This window comes from Coturnix japonica, chromosome 2 (assembly GCF_054131305.1).
Source record: "Coturnix japonica strain WE chromosome 2, WE-NBRP24, whole genome shotgun sequence".
Classification (NCBI taxonomy): domain Eukaryota; kingdom Metazoa; phylum Chordata; class Aves; order Galliformes; family Phasianidae; genus Coturnix; species Coturnix japonica.
The window spans coordinates 61,494,617-61,519,124 of NC_140664.1; the positions used below are offsets into that span (position 1 = coordinate 61,494,617).

The window sequence follows — 24,508 nt, forward strand, 5'->3', positions numbered from 1 at the left end:
AAATCATGAATTTCAAAACAGAATAAACCTAATGCTTTCTGTTTACCTGATATGGAACAATACTCCCATGAGCTGTACCCCAGCGTTTAGCTTCAATTTTGCAATTAAGGTAATTAGCTGCTACATGAGTAAGACATGCAACCTGGAAATTGAAAAAAAAAAAAAAAAAGTATTAAAAAAAACTCAAAGTTCATGGGCAACTTCTTTGAGATGTGTGTATTTAAACTCTAAACTGTATTTTACATAAGGTAAAATATTTTATGTCAAGAAAGCATCTTTTACGTATTGCATATTAGGAGTAGCTTGAAAAAGGTATGAAAGTGATTAAGTAAAACTCATACGGTAGAGAAAATTAGTCTTCCTTAACACTAGTAATGCCATGCAAATCCAGCATTAAACTGCCTTTAGAAATAAGGCAGTGTTACGCTAAACATTTTCCAGAATAGTTAACAGATGCAAAGCATCTTGCCCAAATTCTGAAAGGAAAAGGAAGCACAATGAATTTGTGAGCTAGAACTCCCATTTTCTGAAACCCAGTCCCATGCTTAAACCACAAAGACACATTCTCAGTCACAAGATCTTTATTTTCCCATGTTCTCCTTCTACATGTGCAAGCTACAGAAAATATTTCAGAATTCATCAACTCCCACACATTCTGCAAGATTAAGAGGTAGGCCTGAGTACTGCATGAAAATCAGTAGTTCTGCTAATGTCACTGTCAGATTCTTCATCACTGTTTCTTTGGGAGACCAGTATGGGACTGTATCTGAAGCCAAGTAACACATAAAAGTATTAAAATTAGCATGAAAGGTTCTCACTAATTCATCAGACAATGCATTTGTTTTACACTTGAATACTTATTAAAGTTAGTAAAATTCCTCACTTTCATGGTAGGCTATATGACTTGTGTTTTTTTAAAACCAAAATGATTATTTTCTAATCCTTTCTAGGAGACATATCTGAAATTTGATACGAAAAGTGTTTACATCGTTCTGTCACTATTAATTTACATCAAAAAAACAGAGCAATAAATTCAAAAATCCACCAGTATTATGTGCACCATATCAGAATTTCTTTAAAAAAATTATTTTCTCTTCTTTCACATGCTCTGAAAAGGCAACATGAGTGCATCAGTTCCATATTTAAAGCAAATATATAATAGTAAATCAAGTTTATGTTGATGTAGACAAGCTGAAAACCTAGGAAAACATACATCAAATGATAATTTAACTGTTGCTGAAACAGTACTAACTACAAATACAACACACTACTCCTGAGAACTGTTGGAAAACACTTTGTAGCTGGGTTTCATCTGCAGCTTATTATATCGGTGTCCTTTCCTTCAGCTAAAATGTTAAACAATGTCTACTCTGGTCCTCAGCAGCAGAAAATCTCAGCAGTAAAGGAAATGGATGTAGAAGGGACTTCTCATTTGCAGCTTTCCTCAGTAACACGGTAAGAAACACTATTGTTACAGTTAGAAGAGTCACAAAAGCATATAGCTTTTCCCACTTTTGGATGGAAATGCTAGATTAATCTGAATTGTGAGAAGGACATAGTGAATTAAAATTGAGCAAAACAGAAATCCTACATCAATATTGGATTCAGTCTAGATGTCATTCCACTTATTTGCTGTAGAAACAATCAGCAAACAAGATGTTCCGCAAGAAAAGTTTATAATTTTTCTTCAGTAAATCATGAAGGAAAAAGACTACAAGTTCCTTTTGAATTTCTTCTGAGTTGCATACCTTGTTTACAGTCAAATTACTGAGCCAAAAGGAAGTATTATTTTTATCATCACCATTATTATACAAATAAACTTTTATTGACCACATCAAAGTAAGTATTTCAGTACTTTGTGTTTTATGCATACACATACTTAGTTGAGTAAACTTCGTGGCATTTTGCCCCGTTATTAATAACTGTCTAATGAATTTAACAGACTTAGAACACTTGCTGCTATTCCTACTGTCTCATGAAACTGTTACAGCAGTCCCAGGACCTCTTCACTTTCCTTTTCTTTCTTTTCCTGGCTCATCTCACTCTCCTTGATCTCATCAAAGCTTTACTCTCACTGACATAACACTATCTACAAGATCTTCTGGCATATGCTTTATGTCCTTAACAAGAAATGCAGAACTTATCCATCTATGTCTTACAGCTAAGCAAACTTCTAAGTAAAAGCATTAAAAATGACACTTCAAAAAACATTTCTACAGATATTATATCCCCTAGAAAAATATTGTTAACAAAACCAGTATTTTTCCAAATTCCCTTGTATTTCAAGGCTCAGGAAAGATCTCATAGCTTAGAGACACTTTCTGCACAGAACAGCTACAACTTCTCAAACTGAAGACTGATCTGTATTACCTGCTCAGTTATAGATTTTTAAATATAGGTTTAAAACTGTTTTCTCAAAACACCTGTAATATGAGATAAAAGTAACCTTTGAGTGGTAACATATATATCATATATATCAAAGCATACCTAATATAATAAGACAGACATTTGCTTGCAGAGGTAGATTACATACATAAATATGTATAATCATATATATACAGATAAGCATTTCTCTATTTCTCATCAGTAAAAGCAATACACTTTAAGATTCCTTTCTGCTATTAATGTTGACAGCCAAATCACACATTTGCTATATACTTCAATAAACTAGAACAAAAAGAGACCTGTATTAACGTCTGAAAAGTTATGCTCAGACTATGGCGGAATCAGACAGATGGGAAGCAAGATACTGAGAGCCACAAGGTGAAGACAAAAGAGACAGAATTTCAAAAGATTTATTTTCCAGGATAGCACATCAGTCAATTTATTACAATGAGTGCACCAAGTAAATCCATCACTTATGTGCAAGCTCAACAAGTACACATGAAAAACAAAAAAACACACAGGTAACCGGAAAGAGGAGAAAAAAACATTTTAATTAGATTTCCTATTCTCTTCACTCTCCAACTTCATGTCTATTTCATTGCTATGTACCTTAATAAGATGGTGATTCCTATTCAAGTTGATGCATTTTTTCTCATTTGTTATTTGCTTTTTCTTAGAGAGGACATGTAGGTTTTCAGTAACTTTGAGAGACAGGTGTTCTATGGCAGTAAAGACCATTATTCTACAATATACTATAAAAGTAGCAACCCAAGTATTAAAGCTCTGTAAGAAAAAATCATCCTGGAAACTTTCAGTGCCTTCTATTGTTGAAAGGCCAATCATCTTCCACAGAAAAGGCCTCAACATTGCCAAGAGCTGTCAGTGAGCATTACCTTATAGTAGGGCAGATAAGGGACCTGAAGTTTAGAGCTCATCAGGAACGTAAAGACAACGTAAGTGCACCATACATCCATAGTTCAGGATGTATGGTGTCCTGCTTTGTAAGTCCTGCTTACAAATTCTTAAAGCCACTGTCAACAAAGAGGAAGGTTTATAAATTCATCAGTAATATCCCTATATCTGTGCAAAGAAACAGATCTGACCTTACTCTGAATTCCAATTTCTAACTGTCCCATATTATTTTCCCCCTCCTTCCATAGCCTGTAGTGCTGCAGTTGCTTTCAACTTGTGTTTTGCAGAGCAGCAAATTCCATGAATGACTTTGAAGAGGTCTGTGAAAGGAACCTTAAAATGCAAGACTATGATTACCTAAGGTTTGCTGTTAAAGAGTCTCCACCCTTAAAAAAAGTCTGTGGTCACATTTATGGGTGAAAAAAAAAAAATTCTTTCTACTTGTGCTGATTCTTTGAATGTGAACATCCATTAACTGACTGCAAGTTCCTCCTCCACAAATGAAACTCATGACACTGAAGTACCAACACATGGAATAATCCCAACCACAAACAACTGTATAAAGAAGTAATCGAATCCTTATTGACCACTGGCTACAAATTCCTCACAGCAGGATCTATTTTAGAGTACTCCACTCAGACACTTATGAGGGTACCCAAATCTGTGCCAGTAATCACATGCAGCTTATGAGGCTCACTGATTAAAGATGACCATTTGATAGAAGAGTCCTTTCAGAAACAACTGCATGCAGTAAACCGCATTCACAGAAATTTATTAAGCATTAGGAGATGCTTTAAAAACTACTAACAATAAAAATATAATAAAAACACAAGCAATTAAAAACAAAAACAAACAACAACAACAACAAAAAGGCAAAGCATTTGAAAACCCTACCTTAGACATGAATTCTCAGCAGGTAAGAAAATAGATCAAAACAAGCTGAAGTTCACACAGCAGCACACTGAAACACTTCAGCACAAAAATGTCTAAAAATTAGATTTGCTTTATTAAAAACCTTTCAACTAGGTAAATACAGAGATATGGAAGCATCTTCACAGAAACAAGATGCTTAGCAGAGAACTGAGTTCAGCAAAATGTATCAACAGGAAAAGGAAACAGTCTATGAATGATTTTTTTAACTAACTATTTAGAGGTAGAGAAGACCACAATGAACATTTTTGTGCTTTTCACAGCTATAGCATCCAGCTATAATACAATCTATAATATAATCTCTTGATTACAATACAATTAGTATTAACAACAGCAAAGACTTAATGTAGCTAATAGATACAGGACTTGCAATTTCAAAAACAATTATTGCTCAGCACACTTTCAAGCAAAAGTAAATGGCAAAGAAATTCCTATCTCCCTGGTCCCCACTGCAAATATATAATACCACTTAATAGAATTTTAGGTGAAGCATCAGAAATAAAAATCTTGAACATATACTCTAATAGCACTGACATGAATGAGGAAAAAAATACTTTTTTAAAGTTGAAGAATTGAGTATGTTTACAAAAGAAAAATCAATTTTCTTAATTGAGGCCACATAGTAATTATCTTTTCCTGAAAAAGTAAATAAAATTACCATTTATAAGGCACTGGAAGAACTCACAAGACACTGCGACAGGTTACCTAGTGTTTATGCCTAGTTTATGCCCCATCCCTGGAGACTTTCAAGGTGAGGATGGATAAGGCCCTGGGCAACCTGATCTAGCTGCAGTGCCCCTGTTCACTGCAGGGGAACTGGACTTAGATGGTCTTCAGAGGTCCCTTCCAACTCTTATGATTCTATAATTAGCTCGGCTTATTTCAGCTTCATAATAACATACTAGCAGTTCTAATGAATCAGTAAGAAAAAAAAAATCAATTAAAGAGATCAATAAGTGACTTTCAATCATTTGTTTGATAGGGGAAGTAGTATATGACCTGATTCACTTAAATAGTAGATATTTAAAATTTACAGCTAACTTCTAAGCAAATAGGGAGACCAAATATTCCACCGAATCTCCTAGAGTCCCTGCTGGCCATTATGAACCTCACATGTTCTGGGCATTGTACATGCTGCCATCCTGGGTTCCTTTCAAAAGACAGTTCCTTAAAACAAGGGTGATTCATCCACTGAATTTCAAGTTACCACTCCAAAAAATAAAGACATTAAGTTTCTCAGGAATAAGAAAAAACCAAGATCATCAACGTATTTTCCCATAACTACTTACTGGAAACAGATGAATCACTTTAACAGGAACTTTTAAAACAAATCAATTTTTGGCAATACTGTGACAGAAAAAAAATCAGCCAAAACAGTTAAAACTTTGACAAAGTTGTTAGCAACTGAAACCAGACTCTGATAACAGATATCACAGACAAACTTAACAATAACTGACACTTCTAAAACCATTGTCTCATTTCTTCACCTCCTGTGATGGAAGAATACAATAAATGCATTATGCTCTACATTTTTATACTGCTATGCTAAGGCCATGAAAAATGTAACACACAGAAGGTTTCTTTTGATACATTTTACACAAACTTTTTAAGTACTGCAATACACTGTTATATTATTTTTTAATTGTAGCACTTCCCACTAAGAACCTACAAATTTAACATGAATTATAACTTAAAATAGTTAAGGCTTAATTCTATGGTGCCTGGCTGTATTTCATTTTCTGTTTAGAAAATAGCACAAACCAAATTCTTAGTCTGGCTTCTACCCATGCAAAGAACTTTGCTTATATACAAACCTGTGAGAACAGGCAAAAAAGATAACGTTAGTAATGTTTCCTATTATTTGCAACAGGGTATTACCTAGAAGCTCCAATTTGGACTCCACATGCACTTTGTGAAGGATTCTACTATTTTATTGAGTCAGTGAGAAAGAGTTTTCCATGCAAAGCTGCCAACACCCAAAAGGAAATGTACTAAAACACTTCTCCTTTTTGATCTCATGATTAGAAACAGTGCCATGTACATGTACGCATACATCTAACTAGCACCTATAGTGCAATGCTAGTGCATCCATATTACACTATACATATATAGCGCTCATCTTCACCTCATCAACATTAACACTTCTACAAATAAATAAATAAATAAATAAAAGCATGACTTCTGAGGGCCATTATTACCTACTCTGTGGATTATCACCTTTCCACAAAAATAGCAGTAAATTCAATTGCTTTAGATTTTCAAATTTCTCATTTGGTACGTGGAAATGAGCCATCCGCACTTGGCTGGGTGAGAAATGTGCAAATACTCCACACTATTACTACCACAGTCAAATCTCTACAGGTTGTATGAGCCTCCATTGCTATTCAACCTTTTGGCATGCATAGCTGCACAAAGTGAAGAAAAAATGTCTGAGGCCATATAAAATATTTATTGTATGCAAAAATATTACACTAACTATACTTTAACAAATGTTAGTAAGCAACAAAACCTTTTTTTTTTTTTTAAATAAATGATTATTAAAACATTTTAAAAGGTTGGCAACAAAAACAAAAGTAGGAGGCTGGACATGAACAGAACATTGACAAAAACAAGGTTTTCAGGGCATCCAAATTTTACTGAGAGTTTCTTAAACAACAGTATCTAAAGGCACTCACAGAAATATCAGTATTTTCTAAAAATAAATATTCTTTTAAATACTAAATCAGTTAAATATTGTAGCAACAGTAGAAAATACTAGGAAATATGAAATTATCAATAATGGAATATGAAGACAGTGGAGATCCAAACAACTCACCATCCTGATTTGTTCAAGAAACACACCATTCTGTCATGCAACTTCCCTTTGCCTATTCATAACTTTTAATCCTTTAATACAAAATAGCCATTTTGTTGTAAAGATTAAAAAGATAAAGGAGAAAACATACAGTTAGAACTCCCACACACAGAACCTACATCCAGTAGACTGTTTGCTCTGAATGAAGTTTTAGAATTTAGGTTGGAAACAAGGAAAAAGCCTTTCAGAGTGAGGGTGCTGAGGCACTGAAACAGGTTGCCCAGAGATGTGGCAACCATACGTGGAGACTTTCTAGGCGAGGCTGGATCAAATCCTGGACAACCTGAGCTAGCTGTCTGTGTAGCTGTTCACTGCAGGGGAGTTGGAAAAGATGATCATTAGGGTCTCTTTCAACTTTCTAATAATTCTTTTATTCTCTGAAGTTCATCGGCTTTTATGACAAGCAGACATTATCAAAAAAGCAAGGTATTTTATGAAAAACTTTACTTTCTACTGGACTTGAACAGGCTGTAATAACACAGAGCAATACTAGTATTAGTTGTAACACTACAAGGTCTTTGGACACTGTCCATTAATTGCTTATGTGCATGACTGCAAGGATGATACAAGAAGCAAACTTGTGGAACAGAATGAAATAGCACATATTTTAATGCACGTGATATATGTTGTAAAGTTACAATAATTAACAAATTAATTTGTTCCTGTTGTTTTTAAGCACGGTAATATTGCCTACAACCCAAATGGGGTTAACCTATACAGTTGTTAAGCCACAAACAAGTTAAAAAGAAACACTGTCCAAAGTTGTATTCAAATCAAGAAATAACTGAGTTAGCATTCTCAGTGCATCTGGAGTAAAAATATGGCAAGTCTGCATAACATTTTATGCAGAAATAGAAATAATTAGAAAATAATTAGTACAAAAAATTAAGTATGCTTGAGTATTTTCATATAATTTTCATCATAGAAACCTAGTACTACAAATATTCATTCCAAAGAAGGCAATGCATTTTTACAAATAGCTGAACTCTGCCTTTTAGGCCGGGATGCATGTCATGCAGTACAGAATAGCCCTCAGACTAATTTGTGCACTTGTTCTGCTCCATCACGGTGGCAGTTCTTCTCTGTCATCTGCCCAGCTCAGCCCCAGGCACGCTCCTATCATTCAGCAGCAACAAAAATATCAGCACACTACTAACAATGTTTTGGCTGAAATCAAGATATTTTGTGGTTTATTTATGAGCTAGAAATGATAAACTATAGAATGATAGAAACATGGAGAAATATGGTCATGGAAGACAAAATCTCCACAGACCAAAAAGTAATCATTAGTCCAAATCTGTATCATCCTCCTCTATTTCACTTCATAAAAAATAATAATAATAATGCCAATCAGAGCTATTTGAGATAGTCACATAAAGCACTGCTCAAACCTTAGTTTTAGTTACCATTCCATCAATGTACACAATGACAGGATAGTGAAGGCTTATTAGAATTCCAGAGGCAAACCAAAATCACTAATTTTACTTAGTTACAATTTTTTATGACATAAAATTGAAAGCTGTTCCATCAAACTACAGCTCTTCACCTTGAAACAATCTTGAAAGGCCCTATCCAAATCTGACCAATGTAGAGAGCAACTTCTAAAAACTTCATTGAGTTCAGAGAGAGGTGAGCTTTAAGGATATCAATTATGGAAGGTTTACAGTGAAAGGGATCTTAAAGATCCTCAAGCTCCAACCCCACAGGAGGGATACCTCCTGCCCAGGGCTCCATTCAACCCAGCCTTGAAGGCTTCCACGGTTGCACTTCCGCAGCTTTTCTAGGCAGTAGAAAAAGGTATCTTAGCCTGTGCCAGTACCTCACCACCCTCATGCTGACGAATTTCCTCCTGACATCTTATCTAAATCTATCTTCCTTCAGTTTAAATTCATTACACCCATCCTGTCACTGCATGTCCTTGTAAAAAGCCCCTCCTCATCTTACCTGTAGGCCCCTTGTTGTGGTTTAACCTGGCAGGTGGCCCAGCACCACACAGTTGTTTGTTCACTCCACCCACTCCTATTAGGATGGGTGGACAAAAAAAAAAATTTAAAAATTCAGAAAAAAAAAAAAAAAAAAAGAAGATATATCAGTCATACATTTTGAAACATCCAGGATATCCTTTTTCTCCTAATACTTAGCATGATCCTGAAACATGATCTGTTGGTAATTAAGTACAATAAACATCTTGATACCATTTCCAAAGTCACATCCATATTCAAAGGTCATCTCATTAAAAGAAATACCTTCCTTTGTCTTCAAATTCTCTCCCTTTCCCACTGCAGACAGTTGTTTTTATTTTTTTTCTGTGTACTAAAAGGGCTTATTTTTTCTATGTACTTCCTAGTCCCAATTGACAACACAGGAAAATGAAGCAGCAACATATCCAAGCTTCGTTTTGTTAGTACAGGAAATAATAGTAGCAAAGACAAAAACATGAAGACTTCACTGTCAAGCAGCAAACAAAGAAATTTCCCTTGCAATCTGGCTACAAATTCTGTGCAAAGCCATCAACTCCAAAAACCAATTGGACAATACCATTCCAACAGCTAACATCAAAACACATTCCAAAGAGACCAATATGAAATAGAGTTACTGTCATGTTACTATGGTCCCCAGGACGACTTCAGTAACATTCTGGCTACCTAAAACCCTGATGGATAATATCTGCTCTGTATTAAGCTGAGATCCTCAATTGAAATTTTTGAGACTAGCCAAGAAAAGTGCCTGATGGCATATATATATACCATATATGCCATATATATATGTGTGTGTGTGTGTGTGTGTGTGTGTGTGTGTATGTGTGTGTGTGTGTATATTATATACATATATATATAATGTATATATACACACATATATGTATACATATATATACGCATATACGTGTGTATATATATATATATAATGTGTGTATATGTGTGTGTGTGTGTGTATATATATAATGTGTGTATATATATATGTATATATAAAAATAGTGCCTGATGCAACATACAATTTAAAGAACTACTCATGTTAATTCAGACTCGGTTATGTTTCCATATCAGAGCTGTGTAGTGAAAAAGACTGCCTCCGTACAAAGCGCATCCACTTTTCTTACATGATAGAACACTATGTTTTGCAAGATGACACTCCATAAGCTTGTAAAAAAGAACTCTTTGTCTAAAACATTGTCAAGACGAGTGTGTAAGAGTCGTGTTAACGGCTCCTGAAATCACCAGAAACAATGACCTCCCTCCAGAATAGCAGACTTAATTTATTGTAACAGCAGCAGGACCAGCGCAATGAGAAGATATAACAAAAAGAAGAACGCTCACCCATCCCCAAAGATCTAGGCTCACAGAAAAACTCCACAAAGGAGGAAACTCCAGCAGGGGATCCTTCCTTAGTGTCAGTCAGCCCTTAAATGAGGTTCAAGAGAGGTGGAGCCAGACTCCATCCCCATACAATCACAAAGGGGAATTGCTTCCACCCACACTCCCAAGGCTTACAGGTTCTCTTCTTCCAGGTGCTCAATTAGTGGTTCAGGCCGTGTCTTAACAGTTCCTATACATTTATGTATTTGGAAAACTTATAACTTGCCAGGTAGAAAAGCACTATGTTACTGCAAGGGTACTCAAACAGCATTTTAGTTCCACAACCGCTATTTCTCATACAGCTTACTGCTGAAGGATCCTGGGATGCCATATGTGACCTCCAGGCAGCATGTAATCAGTATCAGTTTCAAATATAACTAACAGTTTGTAAAAGATGTATCATGAAAACTTTTAATGGAGACTACTCAAAGAACTTGAAATAAATATGCTTTAAACAAATGCATTTTGGGAAAAAGTGATCCAGAAACACAAAAACTATTAGATTCTAAACCTTAGCGTTTTCTGAATTAAACTGTCAAACTAAAGCCAGAGATACAATGTAGAAAATTACTTATGCCAATTTTCTAGGGTCACTTTAAAATCTGAAGATGAAGTTTCCTGTAACAAACTCAAATTAAAATGTAATAATCAGAAGTGCAGAAATGTCTGATGAACAATTATATAATACAAACAATATTAATTGTATTATCCTGTTTGTAGAATTTGCAAAACAACACACTCCAAAATTGTAGAAATGTTTAATGTAAAACACTTCTTGTGTACTTTCAGTCTAAGAGAAATCGACTTATTACAGTATTTGTTGGAGCCTGGTTGCAATTAAATACAGGAAGGATATTAAAACTTCCAAGAGATTTCTTTCTTTTTTTTTTTTAAGCCACAACAGAAGAAAAGGCACAATTGCATAATTGGAACCAAATCCAAAACCCACTTCCTCTTTATTTACTAGCATCATCTAAAGGACACTATTTAAATGCTGACGCTGAAAGGTCTGGAGCTGACAACTGTAAATCATCTGAAAGTCAAGAAATTCAAAGGAATTGTATGACATGGGTTAAAAGTTTATAGATGATAGATACAGAAAGTCAGTGCTTACTGCAAAACCACATCCTAGTGGTCACTGAATCTCCTCAGTAGAATTCTAGTATTCTGTATTGTTGTACAGAAAGAAATTTTCTTTCATAGTCACAAACTGGCAGAGAGCAATTGGACAAAACTGTTTGATATGTAACATTTGAAATAAATATTTTCTTATGATATTTGAAAAACAACATTTTTAACAGAAGGGGATTTCATTTGTTGGATACTTTTTCTGTACAAACCCAACAAATAATGAACAAACTTGCCACTCACAGGGAAAATTCTTTAAAAAGTGTAACTGATAGCTGCATTTACTTCACTGCCCTTTGTCATTAGCATATCTGTGCAGGCAATTAACATCAAAAGCAACACCGTACTTTTCTATAAGGCATGCAGAAAAGTGATAGCGCAGACACAGATGGCCACGGGCATACTTTATATTCCTATAAAATAATCCAATTGTTGTTCGCGATCTCCATCTATTTAAGAACTTTAACTCCTGGGAGTTATTTTTTCTTTTTCTTTCTTTTCCTTTTTTCCCCTCCCCTCCCTTCAATCCCCGCTAGTTGAGGTTGCTCATAGCACCATCCATCCTGGCATTTAATACTTCCAGAGATGGGGCATCCACAACTTCTCTGGGCAGCCTGCTCCAGTGCCTCACCACCAGTAAATAATTTCTTACTCGTACATAATCTAAATACACCCACTTTTAGTTTAATACCCCCTTGTCCTATCACTCACCTCCCTAATAGTCTCCTGCTTTCCCAGTAGGCTCCCTTTAAATAGTGGAAGGCAGCTATAGTGACTTGTAAAAGGCCTTAATTATGCTCAAGGAATATATTATACACTTATTATGTGTGGGAATATAAGAAAAGCTGTTCAGAGCAGCAGCTGTGGAGCAAGATAAACAGCATGAGAACCAAGGACACCTCTGCAAGGAGAAGAAGGGTCTCACAGCTCTGATTGGATATGTGCCTGCATGGACAGTTGAAAAGTGTTTTGTAGAATGCTTTGTTGACAAAACCTTTGTTGTAAAGGTGGTTGGGAAAGTTGTAAGGGCGGACGGGAAAGTTAGAAAATAACAACTTGTGAAGGTATATAAGGGATGTGAGAACTTGTAATAAATGATTTGGATCATTCACATCTGAGTCTGTGCCTCAAACGCTGCAATTATGTAGAGAGAGAGAGAGATATTATTTGTAGACAAGTATTTATAGATAGATAGATAGATAGATAGATAGATAGATAGATAGATATAGATATATATATATACAGATATATAGTCTTGTGTAAGAATTCCCAAGCATATTAGCTCAGTGCATGAAACACTGACAAAAGCAAAAAGTTTCATATAGGAGAGTCCCTGCTCTCCTAACTTAGCAAGAGGGCATTACAGCAGCACTTTTGCTTAACACATGGAAAAAAAATATTTTTTTTTTCTCACTAAAAATGACTATACTCCAGTGAAACTCACACTCCAGAAGCAGCATTTCTTTGGCAACACAATCAACAGCAACAAGAACAAACTAAAAATCTACAGTTTCAGGTTCCTTTTTTTGATGGTATCCATGAGAGACTCCAAAGGCTCACTCTTTTTAAAGACTCAACACATAAGGAAGACCTTGCCTTAGATAGCTTGGTATGTAAAACCATAATCTGTCTGAACAATCTGATTGTACCACAGTAATTGTCAAACTTTCCTCCTAAAACATTACCAACAGAAGCATTGAAAGCAATTTTTCTTACACTGATTACTTAGATTTTCTTCTACTGGTTCTTTTCACATCTTTGATGATACTGACCTTTCAGGATTTACAAGTAAACAATAGTGTTTTGTTTTTATTATTTATTTATTTATTTATTTAGGAAAAGTAAAAGAAGAAAACAAACCAGGGTAACTAGCAGACAAGATGTTCCCAAAGAGACCTGGCTGTCAACTACATTTTTCTTCAGCTACTTTAATGTGTTTTCAATGGGATTGATCACATTGATTTGTTTTCCACTCCAAAATCTCATCCAAAAATAATTTTCTCCAATTAAATAAATGTTCTCCTTAAAGTCTTAGGTGAACATCCTAAAGTAAATTTTGGACCAAGGTTGTAAGGTTATCTAAAACAAAATACATATTTTTCTGATAAACAATTTATACATGTAGTCTATTACAAAATATCAATGTATTTCAGTTAAGTTAATAACAACTATGGAACAAAATAATATGTACAAAGTGTAAATATAACTACCATCCCTTCACCATTTTGTACTTGTTCAGCTAAGCACATTAAAGCCTAAAATCACATATCATGTACACTTTGTTCACCAATCTCTGAGTGTTCATTCCCTTTCCTCTATAAGCCAATGAGTGGACCTAAAAGATAATTTTCTGAAATTACACTTTTTTTTTTTTTTTTTTTTGCATAGCTAAAGCTGCCTTAAACAAAAATAAAAGATTCTAAGGGCAACAGTGCTGACAAAACAGGACGAATTAGGAGCTGCACCATCACACAGCCTCAATTCTTTCTACTTTGAGCATTTGATAAAATGCCAAATAATAATACAGACGAGTTATTTATATATATATAAATTATAAGTTATTTATATATAGAGAGAGAGTCCATTAAAAAGCCAAAAATCAGCAGACCAAAGAATCATGACATAACAGATGTTCAAATGCAATTTTAAGTTCTCATCATTAGTGGCATATGATACAGATGTCATCATCAAAACATCGCTGTCTTTCCAATTTTGATGAGATTTCTATACAGCGTGTCTAGAGGAAATGCAGCATATTCACACTTATTTTATTCCCCAGTTTCCAGAGTCAGTAGGCAGACTTCTTATATTAGATTACTTTGATACTTCAGTGCTCCTTGATTACTTGACAACTTTGGTCAATTTTGTTTAAGTCATTCATCACTGTTAATTACATTGCCCATTGCCAAGTCCTCCCTTCCAATGGTGGTTTCAGCACTTATTCTTGTCTTTCTTCAACCACCTACTACAACTTCTTGCTCTCACTGCACCATCACAGCTTTGATTAAACTGTTTTTCAAGAACAAGGAGGTCTTCTCTACAAAATGAAAAACAAACATATTCCTGTAATAACTATAACCACATCATATAAATGGTCACTACCAGAATGGCATAATGAGGAAGCTGTCATTGACACATTATTTTCATTAGTATTGTCATAAGTTATACTTTTTAATTTATATTAATTTATATCAAAATAGTGGATTTAGAATAAAACATCTTAACAACTAAAAGCAGTTAGTTTATATTTTAAATTCCTACCTGGGATGACAAGAGATTACAGTCAATGTGCATTCCTTTCCCAGTCTTATACTTCTGAAGCAAGCCAGCCATAATTGCTCCACATGTATACAAGCCAGTAGCAAGATCTGTCATGGCTACTCCTACTCTAACTGGTTCACCACCCTAAAGAAAAGGAAGACAACACTCCAAATGAAATAAAAATAAACAGAAAACAAATAGAAAAGGAAAAGGAAGAAGAGGAAATAAGCAAAACATTACTTTGTTTTAGTATGTTCCACATAATTTTTATCATAAAAACTGTTTACACATTTATACAAGCAACAATAGATAAAAGCATCTTTGAGTGAACCAAAACATAGAAGCTACCCCTAAAAAAGAGGTATTCTTTCAGTATTTACACAATTCCATGCATAAAGGTGCTACAAAGCCTATAAACTGTAAATTACCTTTTATGCTACCTCTTGCTCTACTACAATCAATACTTCAACACACAAATGTTTAAAGGAGAGAGATAAAGTTAGAGACAACAAAACAGAAGCCAAACGTCTAAAGGATTTCCACAGCACATTACCCCAGATGTATGACTATTTGAAAGGCAGAATCATACTTATTCATTCCTCTCAGTCTTCTCAGTTTGAAGTACTTTCCAAAATTTTTAAAGTGTAATTAATTTTTGTTCTCAGTAGAGAAAATTATACTTTGAAGATATAAAAATCAGTTATTTTAAGACTGTTACATATGAATTTGTCTTCTTGATTCTAGCACTTTCTTCATCAAGTACTAACCTACCTAATATTTCAAGGCTAACAGTTCCTTTGCCTCAGTAAAATGATAACCTTTATCTATTAACACTAATTTCACAATTTCCTCTTACAGAACACTCCTATACTTAAGTTGTCAAACTACTAGCACTATATTACTATGTTATTTTTAACACTGGCTTTCTGCAAAAGTCTACACAATTTCCATTCTCCCTTAGTGTGCCTAGTAAGATAATTCAGCATCTATCATCCCCCCTCCTCACCTAAATCAACTTTTAAAGTCCCCCCGTGCATTTTTGTGACAGGATTCATTCTCTAACTAACATGAAATAGATTCATTTACATTTTCATGTATGTCCTGAGAAACAAGAGATACGAAGCTGCTTTATGTGAACAGTGAAACTTTAAACATCTAGATATACCTTGCTTTCTTTGTGAAACTTTCCACTGTAGATAGAGTTTGACAGCACACAGTACTGCTGTAGCTAATATTATACTAGCTTCCTGTGCAAAGTAAGGATCTATAAAATAGCTTTTCTTCAAATAAATCATTTTAAAATAAAGTATATCCTCACACACCCCTGAAGCAATGTTACCACCCTTCTGGTAGAAGAACAAAACTGTGCTGGTAAGAGAAAAATCATTGGGTTGAACCCCAGTTAGGGACAACACCTATATCAGCAATACAAAAAGTGATCCACTATAAAGGGAAACTGATTTGAAATGACGTGCACAGTAGAAGTATTAATAAAAGTCCAGTAGTCCTTACAGAATGGAAATAACTTGCTGCAGCTAATATTAATCAGCAAGGGCTGTGTATTTTTCAACAGCTCTGAACAGCATATTATGGGTACTATTATGGGTACTATTTTGTTGTCATTTATTTTTAAGCTGAAGAATGGCCCCTCTGGTACTGTAGATTCTAATCATGCTTTTCTGCCTAGTGTCCAGTAAAACAAAACGTATTGCTTCAACAAGAAAAAATGCTTACTGAATACACTGCAGCACCATAAAGCTATCTAGCACTTTGTGTAATGATCCATTTGGAGATATAAAGGGAACTTGTATCGAAATTGTTTTCATTTCAAAGTTCAAATTATTGCCCTAATGAGTTTCATGAAATTTTCAAAGGAATATACATCTGACTGAATATGTTCAAGTAAAAGCTTTCTGTTCATCAAATTGGAAACCTGAATGAGGCATTTAACCAATAAAGTACCTGCAAGTTATGTCTTCCAGGACAATAAAATTGTAATCAATATAAATTCAGTCCTTTTTGCATATTTTAATTTACAGCTAAAAATAATAATAATAATTAACTGAGTCTGGCCTGAAGCAGCAACTTTCAAATCAAACTGAATTTGTGGTATAGATATATATAAATATATATATAATGGGTTTGAAGTTTCATACACATTAGAATTTCAAATTTCACAGGTGCCATAACATTTCTAATACAGAGGTAATCAAGTACATACATATGAGTTGGAACTCCATGCAGATTTCCTTATCTGCACATAAAAACATGATTTAAAGGTAGTATTCTACAGTAAATCGATTTGATTTAGTCAATAAAAGCACACACATAGCTGTTTGTGCCTTTCATTCTTCAATGCTGCAAAAGCTATAGTTTGATTTCGAGATTCACAAGACAACTTTGCTTGGAAGCCTTTCAAAACAGCCAGCATTAAGTCATTTCAGTAAGAGTGGCTTCTCAGAAAAAAAAAAAAATGGAAAAAAGGTAAGATTCTCAAGATTTCCTCATGAAGGAATCTTCTCATTTCTCAAATAATAAGATGAAACATGCACATAATTTTTCACTCCTTTCAACAGTTCTATTTCATGCACTAAATGTGATATTACTGTGTACTTTCGGCACTTGCCACTTTCATGTCCTATTTTTAATTATTTCACTATCTAAAATAAACTTGGAAAAAATAAACATTTCCACTGTGATCTACTGCCTGAAATTAAGTGTTATATACAGTAATGCAGGAAATGTTATGTATGCAATCAAATTAATGAAGGTTTAAGCTTTACTTAAATTCCTGTGCTAGTAATACAGAAATTTCATAGTATAATACTGGGAGCTACTGACTAGAACCATGTCTGCTCAGTATTCAATAAAGGCAGGTCAACAGCAACAGAAAACTTTCTTAGAAATTAAATCAGTATCCAGATGGCTGAAATAGGGTAAAATTTACAATATTAAATTTCCCTAAAATGCAGTTCTTATTGCTATTCTATCAATTTTAGAAATGTCAAGTACAGAACATAATTTTAATATCCTATTATTAAAATGCTTCATATGGTGCTGTAAATACAAGAGCTACTACAAAAGCACTGCCTCCTATCTTATTATGATGGCCCATGATGTCAGAGGTGGATGTTGGTGGCATGGCAGTAATGGCTGAATCTTCTTGCAAATATTTGGCTACATTTTGTTGTCACGAAACAGATAGCAGCAGACAGACAGCCTGACAAAATGACATCTGACATGGAAGTGAATGCAAAGCAGAAGTCTATCACTGAATTCCTCCATGCAGAAAAATTTGATCCCAATGACATCCTGAATGTTTCCAGCTTCCTGAATGTTTATAGAGACCAAACAGTGGATGTGAGCACAATAAGGTGGTGGGTGGAGCATTTCAGCAGTGGCAGAAGTGACAGTGTGTCACCTCCCTGGTGCAGATTTTGACAAGCATGGTATGCAGGTTCTTGCTCATTGCTGGTGAAAAGGAGCAGCTAGTGGTGGTGACTATGTTGAAAAATACCATTTTGTAGTTGAGAATTTGCTTTATCAAACACTGCCATTTTTCTCTTTGTATCCAGTGTAGTTTCCATGGAAATAAATAAGAAGTATTCCTTTCAGATCAATGTACTCATTCATTAATGTACCATAAAATTAAGCAACTCACCGATGCATGTAGATGCCTTTTTTTCCACTTCCCAACTTTGTAGTTTGTCTACTACAGCTAAGAAATCTAAGGCACTGCAAGCACGCTAAACAGTTCATCTATTAAAGTAGTTTCTACAGAGCACTGTTATACTGATACTATTATGCTGATTAAGTACAACTACTGCGAGAAAATACAGAAATATCATAACTTTTCTTTCTTTTTTCATCAGTTTACAAGACTGACATTTTCAATTTACTGTAAGAAAAAAAGAGAAGAAATTATAATCTAGTTTACTAGAGTATGCTCCAAAGGGACATGCTGCTTTGAAGACTTTAAGTACAAATTCTTGTTATTAGGCAAAAAATAATAGTTTAATTACAGAAAAAAGACACAAAAGTGAGCAAGGTTATTTTATCTTCTTTACTTCAGTCATTTCTCTACATATTGCCTGAAATAAACTTTTCCTACATTTTTTTCATAGCTGTCTCAATTTAGAGTTCAAAAATGCTGAACAACATGCACAAATGTAGGACATGGGAATTTTAGTTGAAAAGACTAAATTTCCAAGTAATTATACAATATGATTTTAAAACCATTTTGGTCAAATTTCACTATAACAAAAGGCACACAACTTTGGAGCTACTGACCATTTAAGTCTTTGAAACAAAACTGTCTCCTTGTAGAACAAAAAATGCTTTATTCAGAAACTGATAAAAAACGTGACCAACTGCAAATGAGAAATAAATAATAAAACATGTTTTAGCATGTTTATTTTAATCATGCCAGATAATCGCTAAATTTGAATTAACTGTTAAAAGTCTCGAATGAACAGATGAAACTGTTACCAGCAATGATTACATCATTTCTGATTACACTGCCTCAAGTCCTGGGGAGGTGATACCAAAATGTGGATTTGCAGTGTAACACAATCCTTTAATAAAATCCATCTTCATAAGTGTCACTAAGTAATATTGCTCTCATAGCATTTGTAGTTTCCATTGTTCACATACCTAAAAGCCTTACAAAAGCCCTGCACTTTGTTTTTTGTTGTTGTTTGGTTTGTTTGCTCGCTCCCCTCAAACTTTCAACATCACTTCCTTTATTTATTTAACATTGCATGGCATATTTTGAAAAGGGCATGAAATTTCTGGCATTGTATTGGAAGCAGTGACCACTCAGTGACTGTGGTTAATACATATGTGCCTTACATATCTGAAGTAAATTTAAGGGCCACATTCAAGTTCAGCTTCTTGTATTCTGAGGAGGGACACCTTAAGAGTATTTATCATTACCGCAGCAGCAATGTGTTGGGTTTTTTTTTGTTGTTGTTTTTTGTTTGCTTGTCTGTTTTTAACTTCTCCATAGAAAGGAGTAAAATAATTCTCTGGAGCATGGAGTTGTGATGCTTGCCATTGTTTTCGGCAGAAAATTAGTCTACTGGCAGAATATCATTCCTACAGTAATGTCCAGATCATCACACTAATAATTTAGCAATCTGCTCAAGAAACAGGAATATTTGACACTAAGTACAGAAACTTGATGTGCTCCTTGCTTACTCAGGGCAGGCAAGAATCATACTTTAAAAATCTACACTACTTTTTGCAGACTATTAGGAGCACAGAAGACTATCTAGTGGATGTGACACGGAGAACAGACTTGTAGCACTACCTCTCTCAAGAAATGACATTTGGAGAACTCACTACCTATAGGTGATTCAAGGGCAACTTAGGCCACGGATTTTACCAGCGTTTAATGACCTATTTCACCAGCATTTTTCTCTGAGGTAAAGATGCATATTATATGTATCTATGTAATCCAGATACCAAGCTACCCCTGTAATACTTCCTGCACTGCTGTATGATCCGACAATCTTGGATACCAGTGGGAATAGCAGCACATAAAGCTTTTCCAGAGCCACTAGTATTATGTCTCTGCAAATTTTCAGGCAAGGTGATTTAAAAGTTAAAAGTTATCTGGATGGCTTCACCATTCCAACTTTTAAAGGTATTATGCATCTGCTATATCAAAGCAAAGGTGAGGCTTTCCATAAAAGTGTGGTTTCATTATCCAGCAGTTAATCTGTTACTGAAGTGATTGAAAGCCACACAGATTAGTTTAAGTACTGATAACTTATTCACTGGAAATTTAGGATGCCACTTTTCTTCCATTTTCTGTTTCTCAGGCATTGACTTAGTTCTTAAGGCTGAAATGAGATATCTCATGGGTAAAAGTACTACCATTTTACTAACTTCACAGAGATAAGGCCTCTTGTTGGACTGTGAAGGGCATACATAGCAGAGCTGTTTAACAAAGACTAGCTAACACCACAATGTGATTAGTACATGGAGTATGTCACAGACTTTACTAAATTTAAAAACTGAGCACCATACCTCATGCCCTGTGATATGCGTGAGACCAGAAATGGCAGCTGCAATAGAGTCATATCCACCTCTGTGAGCCATTGGACCAGTCTGTCCATAACCTAAAACAGAAAGACAGCGAACAGTAATTCAATCAAGGACCAGCACAACATACACTTCTTACTACTTTAGAATAAAATGGAACCAATACTTCTCATCAGCTTCTGTTCATAAGTTGTCCAGACTGCAAAAACAATTAACGCTATTTTATTTTAGTTATTCCTGGAACAATGCTTAGATTAAGCATCTATTTCTCTCCTGCGCAGGCTGGTGATGCATTTGATCCTAATTCTGGACAAGTTTGGTATCTCCACTTTACTTCATAATGTTCTTCCAAAAAACACTACGAAATTTTCATTTAGATCTTCCTGGATCAACTGAAGAGGTTACCAAATACAGAATTCAGTTTGACCTCCCTGTCAATCACAATACAGTCAAACAATTTAAGGCTGACATTACAGACCATTACTGTACTACTGTGCCTGTATAATGCAAAGAGAGAAGGCTAATTTCCTTTTGCTCTTTCTTTCAGAGAACTAGCGAACATCATCACATAAAGTGTAAGTCAACAGGGAAGCTTCTCCTGGAGAAGCTGACAGCCTGCGGTTTGGACCAGCACAATCTTTGTTGCGTAAACAACTGGCTGGAGGACTAGACCTAGAGGGAGGTGGTGAATGGAGTTAAATCCAGTTAGAGACCAGTCACATGCGGTATTTTCCTAAGACATTGGTACTGGGGTTTAACATTTTTATTGATGACCTGGACAAAGGGATTGAGTGTATCTTCAGTAAGTTTGCAGATGATGCTGTGTTGGGAGGAAGTGTCTGCCTGGGGGCAGGAAGGCCCTACAGAGAGATCTAGATAAGATGGATCACTGGGTTGAGGCCAATGGGACTAAGTTCAACATTACCAAGTGCCAGGTCCTGCACTTTGGCCACAACAACCCCAGGCAACCCTACAGGCTTTGAGCAGAATGGCTGGAAGACTGTGTAGAGGAAATAGACCTAGGAGTAATTGGTTGATGCTTGCCTAAACATGAGCCAGCAGTGTGCCCAGGTAGCCAAAAATGCCAATGGCGTCCTGGTTTGCAACAGAAATAGTGCTGGCAGCAGGAGCAGGGAGGTACATGTTCCCTTGTAATTAGCTCTGGTGAGGCCACACCTCAAGTGCTGTGTCTAGTTTGGGTTCTCTACAAGAAAGATATTGAGGTGCTGGAGCATGTCCAGAGAAGCGCAATAAAGCTGGTGAGAAGCCTGGAGCACAAACTGTAGGAGAAATGGCTGGGGTAACTGGGATTGTTTAGTCTGGAGACGAGAAGGCTCTAGGGAGACCTTATCGCCCTCCACAACTACCTGAAAGGAGGTTGTGGGTAGGTTGTGGTCAGTCTCTTCTCCCACATAAATAGCAATAGGACTAGACGGAATTGCCTTAATTTGCACCAGAGGAGGTTCAGGTTGGGAATTAGAAAAAAATTATTCTCTGAAAGAGTGGTTAAGTGCTGGAATTGGCTGCCCAGGGAAGTGTTTGAATTACCATCAGAAGAGGTCTCCAAAAAAAAAAACCATTAAGATGTTGGTTGTATTAAGGTACCAGGTTTAGTGGGGAAATACTGGTAGTAGGTGGATGGTTGGGTTGGACTAGATGATCTTGTAAGCTTTTTCCAACCTTGATGATTCTACAATTCTATGAAGCACAAGTATTTGAATTCTATTATTTAAACTAATAGAAAACGTCAAAGCCATTATGAGTCAGAGATTTAAATTTCTACTCCTTAAAGAGGTAGCAAATTCAAAAGTTCTTTTCTCTTTTCAGAAATATCTAGCAGAAATACCCTAATTAAAGGAGCAAACAGGAGCTGTTACAGACAAGACTCTTATTATGGCTGGCATTTGTAATACAAAGTTTATGTATCACTCTGACTTGTGAGGACAGCATTAAACTAAATATATAGACAGATAGATCATCACGTAATACAAGAAAAAAATCTCTCAGTCTCCACATTCCTTTTATTTATTCTCCCTAAATAACACCATGGAAACCTGCTTGGTAGATGTGACAGTCAAGATTGGGTTTATTGCTCACAGCACAAAATTAAAAATTGTTACATGTAAAGGTAACCATCTTCAATTCCTCCATTTGGATCAATGTTATTCAGTACAAAATTCATAAGCAGCTACTAAAATACACTGCAAGTTATTAATGATCACTTCCAAACTGCAGTTAAAGTACTTCGTTACTCCAATTATTACTAATTAATTCATACCAAGCAAAACAATATCCAACAAATACACTGACTTCCACCACTGTGCAATGAAATTACTTGCTAGGACATTTTTCTGGGACATCTGGGAGCCAAGGAGGCTAAGGAGCTCAGCTTCTATGCTTAGTGTTACAAGGAACATCAGGATACAAAAGCCAGCACAAGGACTTCATCAACAAATCCACAAAACACATATTTCAGAAGAAAGGATTCACACTTCTCTTACATTCAATTCAAAAGCATACTGACTTTAATAATCACAAGTGAGAAGAGGAAACTACAGGTTTATCCAGTGTTATTTTGTTTCTCTGACAATGGCTGACTAGAAGACCATAAAGAGCAATTAGTGGCCTTTCTGTTCATATCAACACAGCTAAGTTCACAAAAAAAGAAAAAAGAAAGAAAAAAAAAAAAAGAAAGAAAAAATAAAGTCAGTTGATTTTCAAGCATGACTCGACTTGCAAATAAAATTTTGGGTCCACACAAAAATGCTCTGAGTGGCTCCAAGCATATATCGTTATCTCGCTGAGATGAAATGGAGCATTAAAACCATTTAAATATGTCTGGGTCCACTTCAGGAACAAAATCTTGCTCAATAATTAAAAAAAATAAATAAATACTCAAAACAACTTTAATTGAATAGTGAAAAGCATATTGAAGTCAGTGAGAATTTATGCACTGGTCTGAGTTATTAACAAAGAAAAGACATCTCAACACGTCTGCTCACACAAATGGTTTCACAAACAGAAAACATCTAAAAATTAAACATTTAGTACACAGACAGAAAAATTATGTTTTTTTGCAATGCTCTTCTGGTAATGACAAACATCCATCCTCCAAACGTTAAACTGAGGAAAGGTGACAGGCAGAATTTCATGCATTTTTCTAGCAGTATTTTAGAAATGTTGATTTTAAGTCCTTTTCCACACACAACAACAGCCTGATTTCAAGACAGAAATTATTTGATGCCTTTCAGGTTAATTTCACAGGTCCTAAAGGAGAATCTAATTGGTTTTCAAAAGTCACAAAAAGATTAAAAAGGAAAGAAACATAACTCTGGTTTTGATTTAAAGTCTGAATTGACAAAGCTAGTGTAGAAGCAAAAATCTATTGTAGATGGTGTGGCACAGAGCCTGTTAAACGCCTGGGAAAAAAAGAAACCAACTATAAAATTTAAGTGACAAATAAGTATTTCTAAAAATGAAAGATCTTATTATCTAAAAAAAATAAAAAATAAGAAATAAAAAATAAAAAATAAAAAAATAAATAAAAAAACATTATTGAGTTAACTACACAGGTCAATGGAGGAACCCTGTTCAGATATTTTAGAAATAACTAAAAATAATAAATATTTTTTAAGAA

At 35.1% G+C, this 24,508-nt stretch overlaps 1 protein-coding gene across 14 annotated transcripts in view; it reads right to left on the minus strand.

Annotated features, from left to right (window-relative positions):
• SUGCT (succinyl-CoA:glutarate-CoA transferase) overlaps positions 1-24,508 on the minus strand; it is a 349,368-nt gene that overhangs the window by 283,644 nt on the left and 41,216 nt on the right. For 11 of the 14 annotated variants that reach the window (XR_014942655.1, XR_014942654.1, XM_085537628.1 and 8 more), the window contains exons 7-9: positions 20,857-20,948; positions 14,824-14,967; positions 47-142 (exon numbers count right to left, since the gene is read on the minus strand). Coding sequence is in view for 12 of the 14 variants with exons in the window: in XM_085537628.1 (XP_085393754.1) it covers positions 47-142; positions 14,824-14,967; positions 20,857-20,948 (332 nt within the window). In the remaining 2 variants the exon portion in view is untranslated. Of the gene's footprint in view, positions 1-46; positions 143-13,358; positions 14,600-14,823; positions 14,968-20,856; positions 20,949-24,508 lie in introns of those variants that run through there. The other 3 variants (XM_085537627.1, XM_032442546.2, XM_085537633.1) reach the window with 2 other exon arrangements.